We start from the raw sequence: 20,057 nt of genomic DNA, 5'->3' as shown, positions 1-20,057 counted from the left end.
TTTGGGAGGTTGAGGTGGGTGGATCACGAGTTCGAGGTGGGTGGTCAGGAGTTCGAGATCAGCCTGGTCAACATGGTGAAATCCCATCTTTAGTGAAAATAGAAAAATTAGCTGGTGTGGTGGCACGCGCCTGTAATCCCAGCTACTCGGGAGGTTGAGGCAGGAGAATCACTTGAACCCAGGGGGCAGAGATTGCAGTGAGCCATGAGCTGAGATCACGCCACTTCACTCCAGCCCGAATGAAAGAACGAAACTCCATTTCAAAAAAAAAAAGATAATGAAACAATTCTCCCCTTCCATAATTCATTCATTCAGTAATATTTGCTAATACCTTGCTATTGGCTGGGCACAGTGGCTCATGCCTGTAATCCCAACACTTTGGGAGGCTGAGTCGGGCAGATCACGAGGTCAGGAGATTGAAACCAGCCTGGCCAACATAGTGAAACCCCGTCTCTACTAAAAGTACCAAAATTAGCCAGGCATGGTGCTGTGCACCTGTAATCCCAGCTACTCAGGAGGGTGAAGCAGAATTGCTTGAACCTGGGAGGCAGAGGTTGCACTGAGCCAAGATCCTGCCACTGTACTCCAGTCTGGGTGACAGAGCAAGACTCCATCTCAAAAAAAATAAATAAAAATAAAATAAAATAAAATAAATCAAACCTTGCTATCGCCTATTGTGCTAGATGCCAGGAATTCAATAACAAGCTATATTTGGTCCGAGACCTCACAGCACTTGATCACTAAGGACTCCCACTAACCTATAAAATGAATCAAGACTGATAATACAAAAATGAATATCAACCAAAAAAAAAATGAGAGAAAAACCTGGAATCCTTAGATTTTTTTCCAACTTATCTCCAAACACAACAATTGATTCCAGATGGAACAAAACATTAACTGTAAAAACATATTAAAATAAATTATAAAAGAATATGTTTTTTAATCTTGAAGTAGAGGACTTTTTAAGCACATCAGTGCCAGAAATTATAATTAGAAAAAAATACAGATTCTAGCTGGGCATGGTGGCTCACTCCTGTAATCCCAGAACTTTGGGAGGTGGAGGCGGGAGGACTGCTTGAGACCAGGAGTTGCAGACCAGGCTGGGAAATATAGTGAGGCCCCCGTCTCTATAAAAAATAAATGTAAAAAGTTGGCCAGGCACGATGGTGAGTGCCTATAGTCCTAGCTACTAGGGAGGCTGATGTGGGAGGATCACTTGAGGACAGGAGTTTGAAGCTGCGGTGAGCCATAATGGCACTACTGCACTCCAGCCTGGGTGACAGAGTGAGACAGGAAGGAAGGAAGGAAGGAAGGAAGGAAGGAAGGAAGGGAGGGAGGGAGGGAGGGGGGAGGGAGGGAGGGAGGGAGGGAGGGAAAGAAAGAAAGAGAGAGAGAGAGAAAAAGAAAGAAAGAGAGAGAGAGAAAAAGAAAGAAAGGAAAGGAAAGAAAGAAGAAAGAAAGAAAGAAAGAAAGAAAGAAAGAAAGAAAGAAAGAAAGAAAGAAAGAAAGAAAGAAAAAGAAAGAAAGAGAAAATACAGATTCTACCAGCAAAACTGAATAGCAAAAGTGGAGTTGTCCAGAAGGCATCTGGGTCTAGAGGACAACAACAACAAAAATGGTACAAACAGGAGATAAACATTAATGAATTACCATTGAATAGGTAGAGAGGATCACTCAGAGACAAAAAGAAAAAGTGAGACAATGACAGAACCCTGAGACTAACACAGGGGAAGAAAGAGTCTACAAATAAATATGAGAAATGGCCAAGGAGAGAAAGGAGGAAAACCATGAAAGTGTTGCCTCTGAAACCAAAGCCCATAGAGTTTCAAGAAGGGGGATAGTTGACAACGCCAAATACACACACACACACACACACCACGATACAAATAAATTTAATTTAATGGTGATATACCATGCTCAGGGATTGAAAATTGCAATATAGGTAAAGATGTAAATTCTCCCCAAATTAATCCAAAGATTCAGTGTGGAATTGCAAATCACTCAGTAAAATAAAACTCTGTAAATGTACATGTTTTGTACATTTACACTGTAAAACTCTGTAAATGTATGCATGTATATGTGAAATATATATGTATGCGATTTTAATGAGCATGGAGAAAAAAATGCAGAAGGATACACACCAGGAATTTAATATCGGTTACCTGAGGTCTGTTGAAGGTGATGAAAGTGGATGGGAAGTTAAGGTGGAAAAAAGAGAGGCAAGAAAAAGAAAGGAAAGGAAAAAAGACTTCTAAGAAAGCATGAGTGATTTTTATCAAAAGTGTAGGTTTATGTACATTTTTACCTGTATGTACATATATAAAGAATTTTTTAATGAAATTGAAAAAGTGATAGATACCTCTCAGAATTTGGAAGAGGTATTAATGAGACTTTTATAATTTACGCTATATAGTTGTGAATTGTTTGAAATTCAAAAATTAAGAATGCAGTCATTTATATTACTTGTAAATAAAAATTAGATATTAAAATGAGGACTCAGACCTCATTAACCAAAAGCAATAATTTACTAAATTCTATCCTGTCTTAGAGTTTTGGTCTTTTCCCATAATTATTCCCTTAAAACTTTCTGTTCATTATTCTTTATTTAAAAAAGAGATTTCCTCTGCAGGTAGAGATCTGGAAAAAAAAAATAAAGGATTCCTTTAGCACTTAACCTATAGCTTCTATTTTATATAAAAACCCCGAGGTGGGAAAGCTAACTCGTGTCAATCTTACTCCTATTTGGCAGTACTAAACTATATAATACTTCATTTTGCCACTATCTCTTTAAAATGTGGAAATTATTATTTTTAAATAGCAAGGAAAACTGAGCTTAGCCTACATCAAAAACAAAAATACAATCTTACATATTAGAATACAAGACATTTTGTCCTTTAGACAACTAGTCCGTTTTCTAAAAATAACTACTTTTTACCATTAAATGAGTGTGGGTCTTAGAACTATTACTGAATTTTCTTTTATTATCAAATACAAATCTAGTATATCCTATGTAAAAAGCTGATGGCCCTTTTCTGCATATTATTTCAGATCTTGTCTTTCTATCCCCACAAGGATTTTTTATATATTTCTCATAAACAAGAAACTCCACATATTTACTACTTACCTTATGGGTGAACAAAAAAATCACGATTGGGTTCGCAGAACCTTGAAGTTGCACCGTGTGTGGCTCATTAGTGGAAAAATTGCTGCTGGTTGCAGATATAAAGGCTCTGATCAGGTGGCTGTGGGGCCCTAATCCAGAATGAGCACAGTTATTTTGATCAATGGAGTTTAACCTAGTCCTCCCCCAAGGTTCAAAATGTCCTCTGGTGCTTTGCAATTTTCTTACGGTATTTTTTTCTAATTGATATCAAGCTGGGACCTCTCCGGGTATATCATATTTGGAAACGAAACGTGAAACAAATGAGAATTTTCCTTTTGCGTTGGTGAATGCATACAGTGATTTATGTTTGGGTGCATTTCTTTCAGTCTGTTGATTGTTCTAGGAATCGATGCTCACAGATCAATGAGTCATGTCCGATTTCATAAACAAGTGCCTGGGGTGAGTCTGGCCTCATAAATGTGAACAAATAATAATGGAGTGGCAATCAAACCTAAAGTCTTATTGCAAATCATGACATGCTGAAAGAAGAAACATCTCAAAAAGAGAATAAACATTTTTAGGGTCAGGTGTGATGGTTCACACCTATAATATCAGCACTTTGGGAGGCCAAGGCAGAAGGATTGCTTGAGGCCAGGAGTTGGAGACCAGCCTGAGTAACACAGTGAGACCCCCGTCGTTACAAAAAAAAAAAAAAAATTAACAAGGTATTGTGGTGCATGCCTGTAGTCTTAGCTACTCAGGAGGCTGAGGAGGGAAGATAACGTTAACCCAGGAGTTCAAGGAGGCTGCAGTGCTCTGATTGCACCACCGCGTTCCAGCCTTGGTGACAGAGCAAGACTCTGTCTCAAAAAAAAAAAAAAAAAAAGAGAGAGAGAAAAGAAAAAGAAAGAGAAAGAAAAGAAAAAAAAAGGCCAGCACTTGATGGCTCACGCCTGTAATCGCAGCACTTTGGGAGGCCTCAAGCAGATCGCTTGAGCCCAGGAGTTCGAGACTAGCCTGAGCAACATTGCAAAACCCTATCTCTACAAAACAATACAAAATTAGCTGGCATGGTGGTGTGCACCTGTAGTTCCAGCTATTCCGGAGGATGAGGTGGAAGGATCGCTTGAGCCCGAGAGGTGGAGGCTGCAGTGAGCCCAGATCGCAACACTGCACTCCAACCTGGGCAACAGAGCAAGACTCCCTCTCAAAAAAAAAAAACTCGGCCGGGCGTGGTGGCTCAAGCCTGTAATCCCAGCACTTTGGGAGGCCGAGACGGGCGGATCACGAGGTCAGGAGATCGAGACCATCCTGGCTAACACGGTGAAACCCCGTCTCTACTAAAAATACAAAAAAACTAGCCAGGCGAGGTGGCGGGCGCCTGTAGTCCCAGCTACTCGGGAGGCTGAGGCAGGAGAATGGCGTAAACCCAGGAGGCGGAGCTTGCAGTTAGCTGAGATCTGGCCACTGCACTCCAGTCCGGGCGACAGAGCGAGACTACCCTCAAAAAAAAAAAAAAAACTCTCCTCTCCTCCTCCTCCTCCTCCCCCTCCTCTTCCTCCTCCTCCCTCTTCCTCTTCCTTTTCTTCCCCCTTCCCCTCCCCCCTCCCTCTCCCTCCTTCTCTTCCTCCTCCTTGGAATAGGAGGTTTCCGGGAGGTGGTGCCTCTCAGCGCTGCACAGCCTGCTCCCTGGGTACAGCCACCCATGCGGTCAAGCCCTACAGGCCCCGCCTTCCAGGATGGCTAGCGGCCGCCTGCCTCCCAGGCCCCAGCACAGGACACACGGGGTGCGAGGGCACACGGGATGCGAGGGTACATAGCAGCCAGGCCTTTCACTGGGCCGCAAGCTGCCTCGAGGTAAACAGGTCCATGGGGCAGGGAGGGTTTGCAGACCTCCGGAGGCTGAGGGCCGCCCCTCAGAAGCTGGTGTTCATTGGGACTGGCTGTTGGCCGGAGTCGCCTCCCCGGCTCCCTTCTCCGGGAGGGATTTCACGTGGATCTGGCTGCGCAGCACAGCGACTCTCAGCATCCGGCCTTGGGCGCTGTGCTGAAACTCCCGCGATTAGCAGAGACTTCTCGAAGGTGGTGCTTGTGCTGATCCACATCCTCCCGGATTTGCTGCCTCAGCTCACCCTTCCGTGCTGCCCCGCGGGGCTGAGGGCGGGGCCATCCTGTGTGTGTTGAAGGCGCAGTTGCGAATCTGGGCGTACAGGGTCCTGACGGTGGGGCGGTGGGGGAGTGGAGGTTGGGGAGGTACACATGTCCGAGAGCAGGTTGTCCTACATTTCCTCCTTTTTTGTTTTTTTGGAGACAGAGTCTACCTTTGTCTCCCAGGCTGGAGTGCAGCGGCGCGATCTCGGCTGACTGCAACCTCTGCCTCCCAGGCTCAGGCAATTTTGCCTCGGCCTCCCGAGTACCTGGGATTACAGGCGGACACCACCACAACCGGCTACTTTTTGTATTTTTTAGTAGAGACGGGATTTCGCCATGTTGACCCAACTGGTCTCAAACTCCTGGCCTCAAGACTCAAGGTGGCCACATCGTCCAGCATCTTCAGACACGGGGCACACTTGGACTCGTGGAATTTGAAGACGATGTCTCCAACCTGCGGCTCCAGCTCCAAGAACAACTTGAAGGAGCTGCTGGAGATGAGGTGGTGCTGCAGCTCCTGCCGGTCGAAGGTGGCCAAGGCGCACAGGCCCCCAAAGACGGCCTCGTTGCTGGGGGACAGCAGCTCGGGGACGTCACAATGATCAAACCAAGCCAGCAGGAAGCATTTGGCAGCCTTCTTGTACTTCCTCGCGGCCAGCTCGGCCAAGCCTGCAGCACGTGGGAGGGAGTTCGGTGACGACCGCCTGCGCCTGGCTAGCTGCCCCACTGTCCTCGCTGCTCGGCAATCTGCAGGATGGACTTGGCCTTGCAGACGCGGCTCAGCACGTAAGGCCAATTTTGCAAGTAGACTCTGACCTTGAAGACATTGAGGACATGTTGAAGGCGCGCTTGGCGCTGCTGCAGTAGCCTCAGGCCGTGAGTGACACTTGAGGGCATTGCTGAATCATCGTGGCCACGCCTGGTGCGCTCCTTGGTGGAGTTGCCCTTGTAGTTCTTCAGGTCTGCGTCCGGCTTCTCCAGCTTCAGCAGGGCCTCCTTCTGAGTGGCCTCCACCCAGGCCATGTCCAGGGGCGGGGGCTCCACGCCACTTTCGGGGATGGCGTCAGGTGAGTTCCGCAGTTTCCTGTTGGCCTCCGAGAGCTTCCGGTGGACCTCTTCGTACAGGTCCACGTTAAAGATTATCTGCAGGAAGGAGAACGCCATCTTCAGGGCCTCCGCCCGCAGCAAGGGTCAGTAGTCAGCCAGCAATAAACAGCAGCGGCTCGGTGCGCATCGGGCAGCTGCAGCTGCCAACGCACTGCTCCAGTTCCAGGGTGGGGTCCACCACGTAGTTGACGTCGGGTGCATTCTGCAGGTCCTCCGGGGGATCCTTGTCGACTTGCATGGGCTCCACGGCCGCCTCTTTAGAGCAGCATACAGGACGACAAGCTGGCACTCAAGATTAAGTTCCTGGCCATGCGGGGAGGAGGTAACACCTACAGCAAATTTTATTGTGTGTGTGTGTGTGTGTGTGTGTGTTTAATGAGGTGGAGTCTTCCTCTGTCATTCAGGCTGAGGTGCAGTGGCGCCATCTCGGCTCACTGCAACCTCTGCCTCCCGGGTTCAAGCGATTATCCTGCCTCAGCCTCCTGAGTAGCTGGGATTACAAGCATGCGCCACCACGCCAGGCTAATTTTTGTATTATTAGTAGAGACGGGGTTTCACCATGTTGGCCAGGCTGCTCTCGAACTCCTGGCCTCAAGTGATGTGCTCTCCTCAGCCTCCCAAAATGGTGGGATTACAGGCATGAGCCACCGCGCCGAGCCCCTACTGCAAATTAAGCACCTGAACCGGCAGCGGCATCTTGCACCTGCCCCGCCACAGCATGCCGTCCATTTCTGTGCCAATACTCTATTATTATTGTTATTATTATTATTTTAAAGATAGGGTCTTGCTCTGTCTCCCAAGCTGGACTGCAACTCCTGGGCTCAAGTGATCCTCTTACCTCAGCCTCCTGAGTAGCTGGGACTACAGGTGTGTGTCACCATTCTTGTTGTAGCAATACTCTATTAGGTCAAAACAAATGACTCAAGAAAGTATTTTTCTTTTTAAATAGAGAATCTGGAAGCCAATAGTAACCTTAGAAACCTAGGTCTGATATTTTAGAGAAAGAATGAGAATTCCAGAGAGGTCAAACGACTTGCCCAATACTGATAGACCAGGTCTCCAAACTCTCAGTGTGCAGCATCTTTCACTAATCACATCTCAAGCATATAATCTTCTTGCTATCTTAGAGGTGTTGACTGCAAGGTCATCACTAGAATCCAATAAGAGTTTCAGATCACAGCTCTAAGGCACATTTCTAAGCTTGCTCTTTTCCATATAAAATGTAGAAGTGCTTAAAATTACTGATAGTTCATCGTTATCATCTGCCTATTCTATTTTTGGTCATTTAGTTTTTTAAAAAGGATGATAATGAAAGGTAGATAGGTGACATTAAACTTTCACTAGCCTGGCACATCAGCCCAAAGTACAAATTATCTGTCAGAATTAACTAGAGGTAAAAACATATGCTATATTAATAACTGTATTTGTACAGTATTAGGTAAAAAGTCACCTGAAAAGTAACAGATGTAATATCTTGAATGCATTTATCAGAGTCAGAATATTAAACATTGATAACCAAAGGATGCATGTGTAATCTCTCAGAGAACAATAAAGTTAAGAGAGGTAAAATTGAATTAAAAATAGTCAACCTAAAAGAAATTAAAGAAGAGGAGAGGAATTAACACAGAGGAGATAGGACATAATAGAGGAAAGAGTTGGATGGAAGATTTAAATTCCCCCACAGAAAACAATACTTCATCCTTAGGACAGTTGCAGAGATTAGTGCCTCCATTAAAGTCTTGAAAGGGGCCAAGCACAGTGGCCCCTTTCAAAGGGCCAGCACTTTGGAAGGCTGAGTCGAGTGGATCACTCGAGGCCAGGAGTTCGAGACGAGCCTGGGCAACATGGTGGAACCCATCTCTACTAAAAATACAAAACATAGCCACATGTGGTGGCACATGCCTGTCATTCCAGCTACTTGGGTTGGCTGAGACACGAAAATTGCTTGAACCCAGGAAGCAGAGGTTGCAGTGAGCCAAGGTCACGACATTGCATTCCAGCCTGGGGCCTGGGCAACAGAGTGAGACCCTGTCTCAAAAAAAAAAGACACTAAAGGTGTAGCATGGTACTACCTATCTCATCCTTTGTACAGAAAAAGAATAATAGATCTTAGAAAATTATCACCTTAATCATGCACTGACTCCAATTGCAGTTACTGCTCCAGATGTAGTGTCTTTAATGGAAGAAATCTAATTAGTCTTGTTACACAGTATGCAGCCATTCACATGGCAAATACTTTTTCTCTATATCGATTTGCAAATATTAACAGAAGTCATTTGCCTTAAAAAAGAACAAAGTGAATGAGGCTGTCTTAACATAAATTTTAAAAATATTCTTAGTGACTGGGCACAGTAGCTCATGCCTGTAATCCCAGCAATTTGGGAGGCCGAGGTGGGTGGATCACCCGAGGTCAGGAGTTCGAGACCAGCCTGACCAACATGGTGAACCCCCATCTCTACTAAAAATTTTAAAAAATTAGCCAGGCGTGGTGGCAAATGTCTGTAATCCCAGCTACTTGAGAGGTTGAGGCAGGAGAATTGGTTGAACCTGGGAGGTGGAGGTTGCAGTGAACCCAGATCGCACACACTCTAGCCTGGGCAACAAGAGCAAAACTCCATTTAAAAAAAAAAAAGAGGCCGGGCGCAGTGGCTCAAGCCTGTAATCCCAGCACTTTGGGAGGCCGAGACGGGCGGATCACGAGGTCAGGAGATCGAGACCATCCTGGCTAACACAGTGAAACCCTGTCTCTACTGAAAAAAAAATACAAAAAACTAGCCCGGCTAGGTGGTGGGCGCCTGTGGTCCCAGCTACTTGGGAGGCTGAGGCAGGAGAATGGCGTAAACCCGGGAGGCGGAGCTTGCAGTGAGCTGAGATCCGGCCATTGCACTCCAGCCTGGGTGACAGAGCGAGACTCTGTCTCAACAAAAAAATAAAAAGAAAAAAAGAAAAAAAAAAAAATCTGAGTGAATAAAGGAAATCACAGAACAATACATACATTGGAATACTCTCATAAATTTAAAACTCTCAAATAATTCTATATGTTGTTTATAGAAATACATATTTTCATGAAATATATATATTATATATTTTTTTAATTCTAAGCTTCCATGAGCTGAGCAGGCCTGACATCTGAAAATGGCTCCTTTCTTGATTTTTATAAGGCCCTGGAGTGTTAAAATGTATGCTGCCAACCTCCAACAATTTGCTTTTATCTGGCAGGGTCAACAATACATCTTTCACCATCTTACCTGAAGGCTACATCAATTTTCCTGTTCGCTGCCATAATCTAGACCACAGAGGTCTAGATGATCTTGATATCCCCCGAAATATCATACTGGGTTACTACATTGATAACATAATGCTGATTAGACCTGATGAGCAAGAGAAAAGTACCACAGATGTTTTAGTAAGAAGACAAATGCAGGCCACAGGGTAGAATACAAGCCCCACAAAAATTAAGGGACCTGCCACTTCAGCAAAGTTTCTAGAGATCCAGTCCTCCCTAAGTGAAAGCAGTTTCTGTCCCTTGCACTGCAACTACCACTATCACCAACACCATACAAAAAAAAAAAAAAAAGGTGCAATGCTTGATAAGCCTTTGTGAATTATGGAGGTCATTTGATATGCTACTCTGGTCCATTAAATGAGTAACCTGTAAGGCTGTGAGCTTTTACTGAGAAACAGAGAAAGAAAAAGCTCTGCAATAAGTTCAGGCTGCAGTGCAAGAGTGTGCAAAATCCCAGCAAATTCGATGAACTCAAAGAAACTTTAACTAATAAATATGTGATATGGTTTGACTGTGTCCCCACACAAATCTCACCTTGTATTGTAATAATCCCCAGGTGTCAAGGGTGGGGCCATGTGGAGATAATTTAATCATGGGATGGTTTACCCCATAGTGTTCTTGTGGTACTTAGTAAGTCTCATGAGATATAATGGTGTTATGAATGGGAGTTCCCCTGCACAAACTCCCTTGCCTGCCACCATGATTGTGAGTCCTCCTCAGACATATGGAACTGTGAGTCCACTAAACCTCTTTTTCTTTATAAATTACCCAGTCTTGGGTATATCTTTATCAGCAGCATGAGAACTGACTAATACAATATGTCACCTGGAGGCTCTAGCAAGCCTCCATAAAAGAATCACAGTGCAGAGCTTCAGCGTTCTGGAGCATAGCTATGCGCTGTTAGAGACTGAATGCCTGAGCATGGTACATAAAGTGACCAGGTGACCTGAGATATCCAGAATGAAGTGGGTATTATCTGACCCATGCCACCATAAGGCTGGGCACACACAGCAGCAATACGTCAATAAGTGTAAATGTTATATACAACATCAGACTGAAGCAGGTCTGGAAGGTGTATTAGTTATATAAGCAGACTCCTCTGATACCCAATACTGTACCTGCTTCTTTTCTCACTCAGTCAACACCTAGAGCCTCATGTGAAGTTCCTTATGACCAGTTAACTGAGGAGGAGAAAAAATATTTGGGCCTATTTTCCAGATGTTTCTGACTGATGTACCAGCAAAGGCCAGAAATAGACTGCTGCAATGTTACAACGCTAACCAGGAGACAATGATGAAGGGAAATTTTCCTGGGGGGTAAAACTTTGAGCAGCATGTATGATTGTCTTCTTCAACTGGAGTGGGAAAAGGCCAGACATAGGATGTACATTCAAGGGAAGTGGTTAAAGGTTTGGCTGGATGGTTTAAGACTTGGAAAAAACAAAATGTGACAAGGTCTAAGAAAAAAGTATCGTGAAGGGGCTTCTAGGATTAGAGACAAAATGTGAAGACATTTGTGTTTTATGTCAGTGTTCACCAAAGACACCCACTGTAGAAGAGAATCTCAATGAGATGAACAACATAATACATTCTGGGGATGTCAGTCTTGTCTTTCCCTTGCAAATCCAGTGCTTGCTCAATGGACCCATATACAAAATCACCATGGTGGTGAGAAAGAAGGCGATGGGCTCAGCGACACGGACTGTCACTCACCAAAACTGACCTGGGTGCCTCCATTGTGGAAGGCTTAATATGTCAAGAACAAAGTCAAAGTTAAGTCCCAATATGAACTAGCCAACTACCTACTAGCAGGTTTCTTACATCAGACTGACCCTATCCATGGAGGGGAATGTAATTTGTTCTCACTAGGAGAGACATACTCTTCAGCATGGATTTACCTCCCTGACCTTAATGCTTTTGTCAGCATCAGAAGCACAGCCAAATGGAATACTTATTCACCATTTTGGCATTGTATATATTTTCTGTTCAAGAAACAGATTTCACAGGAGAAGAAGCTCAGCAATGGGCTTATGCTCACGTAACTTTTCAAGAATTTAAAAAGAGGGAACACATTCCAATTCATTTTATGAAGTCAGCATAATAACTTGGATACCAAAACCTTATAAGACATTAAGAAAGAAAAAAATGTGGCCGGGCGCGGTGGCTCAAGCCTGTAATCCCAGCACTTTGGGAGGCCGAGACGGGTGGATCACGAGGTCAGGAGATCGAGACTATCCTGGCTAACACGGTGAAACCCCGTCTCTACTAATAAATACAAAAAACTAGCCGGGCGTGGTGGCGGGCACCTGTAGTCCCAGCTACTCGGGAGGCTGAGGCAGGAGAATGGCATAAACCCGGGAGGCGGAGCTTGCAGTGAGCTGAAGTGAGCTGAGATCCGGCCACTGCACTCCAGCCCGGGCGGCAGAGCGAGACTCCATCTCAAAAAAAAAAAAAAGAGGCCGGGCGCGGTGGCTCAAGCCTGTAATCCCAGCACTTTGGGAGGCCGAGACGGGCGGATCACGAGGTCAGGAGATCAAGACCATCCTGGCTAACACGGTGAAACCCCGCCTCTACTAAAAATACAAAAACTAGCCGGGCGAGGTGGCGGCGCCTGTAGTCCCAGCTACTCGGGAGGCTGAGGCAGGAGAATGGCGTAAACCTGGGAGATGGAGCTTGCAGTGAGCTGAGATCCGGCCACTGCACTCCAGTCCAGGCGACAGAGCGAGACTCCGCCTCAAAAAAAAAAAAAAAAAAAAAAAAAAAAAAAAAAAAAAGAAAAAAATGTAAGCCAATCTCACACACAAAAAAACAACAGAATATCCTAAACAAACATTAGTATAGTAAACTAAATCCAACAATATATTTAAAAAGGATATAATACATTAATACTTTAAAGTTGGGTTTATTGTGTTGACAAGGAGTTTTAAGAAAAAATGAAATAAAAATAAAGTTAAGTTTATTCTGAAACAGCAAGATTTAATTTTTTTGATGATGTATTTTACCACATTTAATAAAGGAGAAAATAAATAAAGGAGGAAATTTTTTTTTTTTTTTTGAGATGGAATCTCACTCTGTCACCCAGGCTAGAGTATAGTGGTGTAATTTCAGCTCACTGCAACCTCTGCCTCCCAGATTCAAGTGATTGTCCAGCCTCAGCCTCCCAAGGAGCTGGGATTACAGGTGTGCCCAGCTAATTTTTGTATTTTTAGTAGAGACAGGGTTTCACCATGTTGGTCAGGCTGGTCTCGAACTCCTGACCTCAAGTGATGCGTCTGCCTTGGCCTCCCAAAGTGCTGGGATTACAGGCGTGAGCCACCACGCCTGGCCTAGAAACTTTTGTAAGCTGATAAACAGTACACATTTTTACCTTTTTTTTTTTTCTGAGACAGGGTCTGACACTCTCTCCCAGGCTGGAGTGCACTGGCACAATCATGGCTCACTGGAGCCTCGACTTCCCAAGCCCAAACAATCCTCCCACTTCAACCTCCTGAGTAGCTGGGACCACAGGAGTGTGCCACCACACACTGGCACCACCACATCTGGCTAATTTTTTTTTTTGTAAAGACAGATTCCCACTATGTTGCCCAGGCTGGTCTTGAACTCCTGGGTTCAAGTGATCATCCTGCCTTGGCCTCCCGAAGCGCTGCGATTACAGGCATGAGCCAGTACACCCTGCCAAGCTTTGTGTTCTTGATGTAGAAGCTGATAAAAAGGAAAATACATTAAAATACATTAAATAAATGAGTAAATAAAAGAAAGCAGGTGCCCAAATATGAACACCTGTGTTTATAATACTCCACAGTAGCCTAAATGTGGAAACAACCCAAATGTCCACTGAATGGTTAAATAAAAAGTGGTAGGCTGGGCATGGTGGCTCACACCTGTAATCCCAACACTTTGGGAGGCTAGGAGGGGGATTGCTTGAGCTCAGGAGTTCAAGACCAGCCTGGGCAACACCGTAAAACCTTGTCTCTACAAAATATACAAAAATTAGCTGGGTATAGTGGTGTGCACCTGCAGTCCCAGCTACTTGGGAGGCTGAGGTGAAAGGACCACTTGAGCCCAAGAGATCGAGGCTGCAGTGACCAGTGACTGCACCATTGCACTCTATCCTGGGCAACAAAGTGAGACCTTGTCTCAAAAAAGAAAGTAAATAAATAAATAATAAAATAAAATAGGCCAGACATGGTGGCTCATGCCTATAATCTCAGTGCTTTGGGAGGCCAAGGTGAGTGGATCACTTGAGGCCAGGAGTTCGAGATCAGCCCGGATAACATGGTAAAACACCGTCTCTACTAAAAATACAAAAAAAAGTCTGGGTGCAGTGGCTCACGCCTGTAATCCCAGCACTTTGGGAATCCGAGTTGGGAGGATCACCTGAGGTAGGGAGTTTGAGACCAACCTAGCCAACATGGAGAAACCCCGTCTCTGCTAAAAATACAAAAAAAAATTAGCCAGGTGTGGTGGCAGGTGCCTGTAATCCCAGCTACTTGGGGGGCTGAGGCAGGAAAATCGGTTGAACCCAGGAGGTGGTGTTTGCAGTGAGCTGAGATCACACCATTGCACTCCAGTCTGGGCCGCAAGAGTGAAAGTCCATCTCAAGCAATTCTCCTGCCTCAGCCTCCCGAGTAGCTGGGACTACAGGCGCCCACCACCATGCCCAGCTAATTTTTCGTTTTTGTATTTTTAGTAGAGACAGGGTTTCACCGTGTTAGCCAGTATGGTCTCGATCTCCTGACCTCGTGATCTGCCCACCTTGGCCTCCTAAAGTGCTGGGATTACAGGCATGAGCCACTGCGCCCGGCCAATGGCATTATTTCTAACAGTTCCGAACTAGAACACAAATGTCTACAACAGTAGGATAAATTGTGGTTCAATTGAAATATATACAGCAGTGAGAAAGAATTTACTATTGCTATACTCAACACAGGCATGAACCTCACATACTGATTAATGAAATAAGCCAAATAGTATCTACAGTTATAATTCCATTTGAAAGTTCAAAGACAAGCAAAACTAATCTATGATAATATAAATCAGAGATAGTGTTCTGATAATGTTTGTCCGTAGGGAGAAGGAAGGACTATTACTAGGAATGGGGGGCACTCTGAAGGGCTGGTAATGTTCTAATTCTTGTTCCAGGTGCTGTTACACAAGTGTTCACTTGGTGAAAACTCTATTTCTTTCATGTACTTTTCTATGTGAATGCCATACCTCAATTTTAAGTTCGACATTTTTATGTTTATACCTTCTTTCTAACAAGGCAAGAACTGTAACACTTGTATGCTTCCTTGATCTCCTCTACTTGCCATTATGTTGATATTGTCTAAAATTATAATTCTGGTTTATTGCTTTCTAAAAAAATCTTTCTCCCCCTGTAGACATGTTACCAAGATATCTGAACACTGCTATCCCTATAGCTTTTGCAGTATCTTCTGGACTTTCTGTTGAGTATGTTTTTCCAAACTTTTTCAATGTGAATCATTGGCAAATCTTTTTCTTTTCTTGAGATAGAGTCTTGCTCTGTCGCCAGGCCGCAGTGCAGTGGCCCAATCTTGGCTCACTGCAACCTCTGCCTCCTGGGTTCAAACAATTCTCCTGCCTCAGCCTCCCGAGCAGCTGGGATTACAGGTGCACGCCACCACACCCAGTTAATTTTTGTATTTTTAGTAGAGACAGGGTTTCACCATGTCGGCCAGGTTGGTCTTGATCTCTTGACCGAGTGATCTGCCTGCCTCAGCCTCCCAAAGTACCGGGATTACAGGCGTGAGCCACTGCACATGGCCCGGCAAATCTTTTTTCATTTTTTAAAAAAATTTTCCAGTAGCTTTAGAGGTACAAGTGGTTTTCAGTTACATGGATGAACTGCATAGTGCTGAAGTCTAGGATTTTAGTGCACCAGTCACCCAAGTCACTATCATTGTATTCAATATGCAGTTTTTCATCACCTCCCTGTTCCACCTTCTGGGTCTCCAATGTCCATTATACTACTCTGTATGCCTTTGCATACCCATTTATAAGCAAGAACATGTGGTATCTGGCTTTTTTTTTTTCCTCTGGTTCCCAAGTTTTATTCATGAACTCATACAAAATATTCCAGATAAATGAATTTTAATCCCTCATCTTCCTCCTCCTGTTTGTCCTGGCTAATTTGGAAGTAACATAATTCATAACTTTCTTCGCTGTTAGCAACTACATGCAACCAATCACACAGATTATTCTTCTTCAAATATTTTTTTTTGTGTGAGTTATTTCAAATACCTTTAGGAAAAAGTCACCTCAGAAGTCATGGTGATCTTGCTCTTGGTCCATTCCATGGTCACAGCCCCTCCACCTAGATTCCCAGCTTTTCCATTCACTTTGATTCCCTCTTGCAAAAACTGCTCAAGGTTAGCAGCATCCATGTTTCCATCTTCTACAGCAGGTGCAATTAAGAGTAAACTTCAGAAACTGCTTCTTTCTTTTTTCTGCCCTGGTTTGCCACAAGCTTTTCATGAGTGCCATGGTGGCAGTGGGGGCGAAAAGGGGTATCTGGGTTTTTTGTTTTTTGGTGCCCAGCTTTGTTGCCCAGGCTGGAGTGCAGTGGCACTATCTCGGCTCACTGCAACCTACGCCTCCCAGGTTCAAGTAATTCTCCCTGCCTCAGCCGCTGAGTAGCTGGGATTACAGGCGCCTGCCACCGTTCCCGGCTAATTTTTGCATTTTTAGTAGAGACAGCGTTTTGCCACGTTGGCCAGGCTGGTCTCAAACTCCTGACCTCAGGTGATCTGCCCACCTCACCCTCCCAAAGTGCTGGGATTACAGGCGTGAGCCACTGTACCTGAATGTTACCTGGTTTTGAATTCCTGAGTTACTTCACTTAGAACAACAGCCTCCAGTTCCATACAAGTTGCTGCAAAATACATTATTTTATTCTTTTTTGTGGCTGAGTAGCACTCCATGATATATGTGTACCACATTCTCTTTATCCACTCATTGACGGACACTCAGGTTTATTCTATGTCTTTGCAACTGTGAATTGTGCTGCAATAAATGTGTGTAGGTGTTTTTCTGATACAGTGACTTCTTTTGGATAGAGATCTTTGGTAAATCTTGATGTTTTTATTAGACTCACATTTGAATGACAATTTAGATTAAAACTTTAAGTCCAGTACTTTAAATACATTACTTTCCTGCACCCAGTATTGTTGAGAAGACTGAAGTCAATCTTATTCTTGTTCCTTTATACATTTACTCTAAAAGCTTGTAGATTTTTCTCATTATCTTGATACTCTTAAATTTCAGTATGTCTCTCATTTGGCGCCCTATGGCCTTTCAATCTGTATTTTTTTCCTCCTTCTAGGCCTCTTACCTGAATGTTGGCACACCTGCTTCTGGCTTCCATCTTGCTTAAATCCACTTTTGTATTTCCTATATTATTATTATTTTTTGCTTCCTTCTGGGGGTTTCTCAGCCTGATTTTCCAACTAATTTATTCTGCATCTGTATCTATCCTATTTTTCATTTTAGTTTTAATTTAATTTTATTTTTGAGACAGAGTCTTGCTCTGTCTCCCAGGCTGGAGTGCAGTGGCATGATCTCAGCTCACCGCAACCTCCACCTCCCAGGTTCAAGCAATTCTCTGCCTCAGCCTCCCGAGTAGCTAGGAATATAGGCACCCACCACCATGCCCAGCTAATTTTGCTATTTTTAGTAGAGACAGGGTTACACCACCTTGGCCAGGTTGGTCTTGAACTCCTGATCTTGTGATCCACTTGCTTCAGCCTCCCAAAGTGCTGGGATTATAGGCATGAGCCACCGCACCTGGCCTGTGTCCTACTTTTACTCCATTTATTGTTATTTATTTTAAATGTTTCATTATTTCTTGTATCACGTTGCTAACATCTTTTGTTTGTTAGTTTCATTTTAGATTCTGAAAGTCTTAGGTAATCCAGTAGTATCTTTCAGTCATACTGTTTGGGAACTCACTTACCTGGTGGTATGAGATCTTCTGCATGACAGTATGCACTGGAGAAGGACTGATGGCCAACCCTCTAGTTGGTATTAAAGGTTCAAAGAGGCCGGGCGCGGTGGCTCAAGCCCGTAATCCCAGCACTTTGGGAGGCCGAGACGGGCGGATCACGAGGTCAGGAGATCGAGACCATCCTGGCTAACACGGTGAAACCCCGTCTCTACTAAAAATACAAAAAACTAGCCGGGCGAGGTGGCGGGCGCCTGTAGTCCCAGCTACTCCGGAGGCTGAGGCAGGAGAATGGCGTAAAACCTGGGAGGCGGAGCTTGCAGTGAGCTGAGATCCGGCCACTGCACTCCAGCCCGGGCGAAAGAGCAAGACTCCGTCTCGGGTAAAAAAAAAAAAAAAAAAAAAAAAAAAAAAAGTTCAAAGAGAGGAAAGGGACAAGCCCTATGCTGGAGAGCCCTAGCACAAAAATATCACTGCTGTTTATTTCAATGTGTAATCCTTTAGGACAGGGCTTCTTCCTTTGAACACCCTGAGAAAAATGGCAATGACAAGAGGCACTTCCTAGATCCTAGGGCCTAGATTATTAACTAAGAATTTCTGTGAGTCTGAAGGCAGAGGGGTGAAGTAACGCCCAAGCTAATCAATCCTTACACCTGTTTTCTTCAAATCTTCACCCAAAAAGCTATTGTGCTACTCTGATTTTATCTGTGAGGACACCTGCAGCAGAGATACGGCTCACCATTCCGGTACTTGCTGTGAGAAGGCAGACAACAGCAATCAGTTTTCTCAAATAATCTACTCAGAGTCATTCAGCCAGCCACATCCCTACCAGGAACCACTTCAAAATTGCTCCCTATGTTAACCGGGACTTTTACCTCTTTTGATTTTTTTAATTATTACTTAAACACAATAAAAGTAAAACATTCCAATCAAAATACAACAAAACTTTACATGGTTTTATTATACATAACTGTTATTGAAAGCAAACTTTATACAAAAAGTTTTATACAGATAAAAAAAATCCTTGGCTAGGCAAAGCCATTTTGTGTGTGTGCATACACAGAAACACACATACATACATATACACACAGTATTTTACATCATCATTATACATATTTATAAATACATTATTTAAATTATTTTACAATATACCAAAACAAGGAGAGGCAATTATAAAAGCAAATAAAAAAATGGATGAACACTTGAACTAAATAGTCACTAAGTTTAAAATGCTACAAAACTATTTTTTTAATCTACAAAGTCATTTCTTTAAAATATCAAAACTAAGATTTCAATACATCACTGTTGCTTTCATTTTGATAAGTTCTAATATGTTTAAAAATAAATATTTTGACCAAAAACAGACAAGCAAATCAGAGTGATGACTAGAACAAGCTGAACATGCTGATGTGAAATTAGTCACCGAGTAATAACAAATGTAGATTATCATCATCTGGTAATCAAAAAGGTGATAAACCTCCCTCTAGTGCTCATTTAAAACATGAGGAATTTGAAGCTTCTGTGTAGTATGCAATATCAATTAAGAGTCCCAGGAATTCAGCAACTTATCTGTAATGTAAGAAAATGCTAAAGTTATTATTCTATTTTTCTGATAGGACTATGTCAAAATATGCTACCTTAAATTAGCTCCATTTAGACAATATTGGTGTTTTAATAAACTAGCTTTCTCATCTTCCAATTGGTCTCAAAATTTAAAAAACAAAACTAGCTTTTGCAATCAGTTTGGTAACTATCATTATACTTTGATATTGATAAAAATTTAATAAGACTATAGTACTTGTGGGGAAAAAAATCAGTTAAGAGGTAAGCTACCAATGAAATAACACACAATATGTGCTATCCTATAAGCAAAGAAAATCTCAAATATCAAATTCATTAAATGGTTTAAGATTTTTGGCCAGATGCAGTAGCTTATGCCTGTAATCCCAGCACTTTGGGAGGCCAAAGCAGATGGATCGCTTGAGTCCAGAAGTTCAAGACCAGCCTGGGCAACACGGTGAAACCCCATCTCTATTTAAAAGAATTTATATTCTCTTCACGAGAGAATCATAACATTAAGGTAAAAAAAAAAGAAACTTGATTTAATTTCTTAAAGGCAGCAAAAATCTTAAAAAGCACAGTTAATCTAAAAGATAATCAAGCCACTTTTGCCTAGTTCTTTAGAATAAGCTTTTTTTAAAAAAAGTTCTTTAGAATAAGCTGCTTCTCCAAATTCCCCATTATTTAAGCTTACATTCTGTTGTGTGTGTGTTTTGTTCAAGTGATTCTCCTGCCTCAGGCTCCCAAGTAGGTGGGATTACAGGCATGTTCCACCATGCCCAGCTAATTTTTGTAATTTTGGTAGAGAGGAAGTATCATCATGTTGGCCGGGCTAGTCTCGAACTCCTGAACTCAGGTGATCCACCCACCTTAGCCTCCCAAAGTGCTCAG

The 20,057-nt window shown here is 43.4% G+C and overlaps 2 protein-coding genes and 2 pseudogenes across 12 annotated transcripts in view; all 4 read right to left on the bottom strand.

The window, feature by feature from the left end:
* GJA10 (gap junction protein alpha 10) overlaps positions 1–5,788 on the bottom strand; it is a 35,078-nt gene extending 29,290 nt beyond the window's left edge. For 2 of the 3 annotated variants that reach the window (XR_004442808.1, XM_033234628.1), the window contains exon 1: positions 3,125–3,741. The gene's annotated coding sequence lies outside the window, so the exon portion shown is untranslated. Of the gene's footprint in view, positions 1–3,124; positions 3,742–5,708 lie in introns of those variants that run through there. The other variant, XM_033234627.1, reaches the window with a different exon arrangement.
* On the bottom strand, positions 5,559–6,648 carry LOC117097092 (annotated as a pseudogene).
* Positions 6,649–15,354: 8,706 nt separating this feature from the next.
* Positions 15,355–16,268, bottom strand: LOC117097093 (annotated as a pseudogene).
* A 2,273-nt stretch (positions 16,269–18,541) lies between these two features.
* The window catches only part of CASP8AP2 (caspase 8 associated protein 2), a 39,906-nt gene continuing 38,390 nt past the window's right edge, over positions 18,542–20,057 (bottom strand). For all 9 annotated transcript variants that reach the window (XR_004442803.1, XR_004442806.1, XM_033234623.1 and 6 more), the window contains one exon: positions 18,542–19,175. Coding sequence is in view for 7 of the 9 variants with exons in the window: in XM_033234623.1 (XP_033090514.1) it covers positions 19,172–19,175 (4 nt within the window). In the remaining 2 variants the exon portion in view is untranslated. The remainder of the gene's footprint in view (positions 19,176–20,057) is intronic.

Source organism: Trachypithecus francoisi, unplaced genomic scaffold, assembly GCF_009764315.1.
Source record: "Trachypithecus francoisi isolate TF-2019V2 unplaced genomic scaffold, Tfra_2.0 Lachesis_group15, whole genome shotgun sequence".
Lineage (NCBI taxonomy): Eukaryota > Metazoa > Chordata > Mammalia > Primates > Cercopithecidae > Trachypithecus > Trachypithecus francoisi.
Note: the sequence above shows the minus strand (reverse complement) of the source record. Positions and strands in the feature narration are given on the sequence as shown.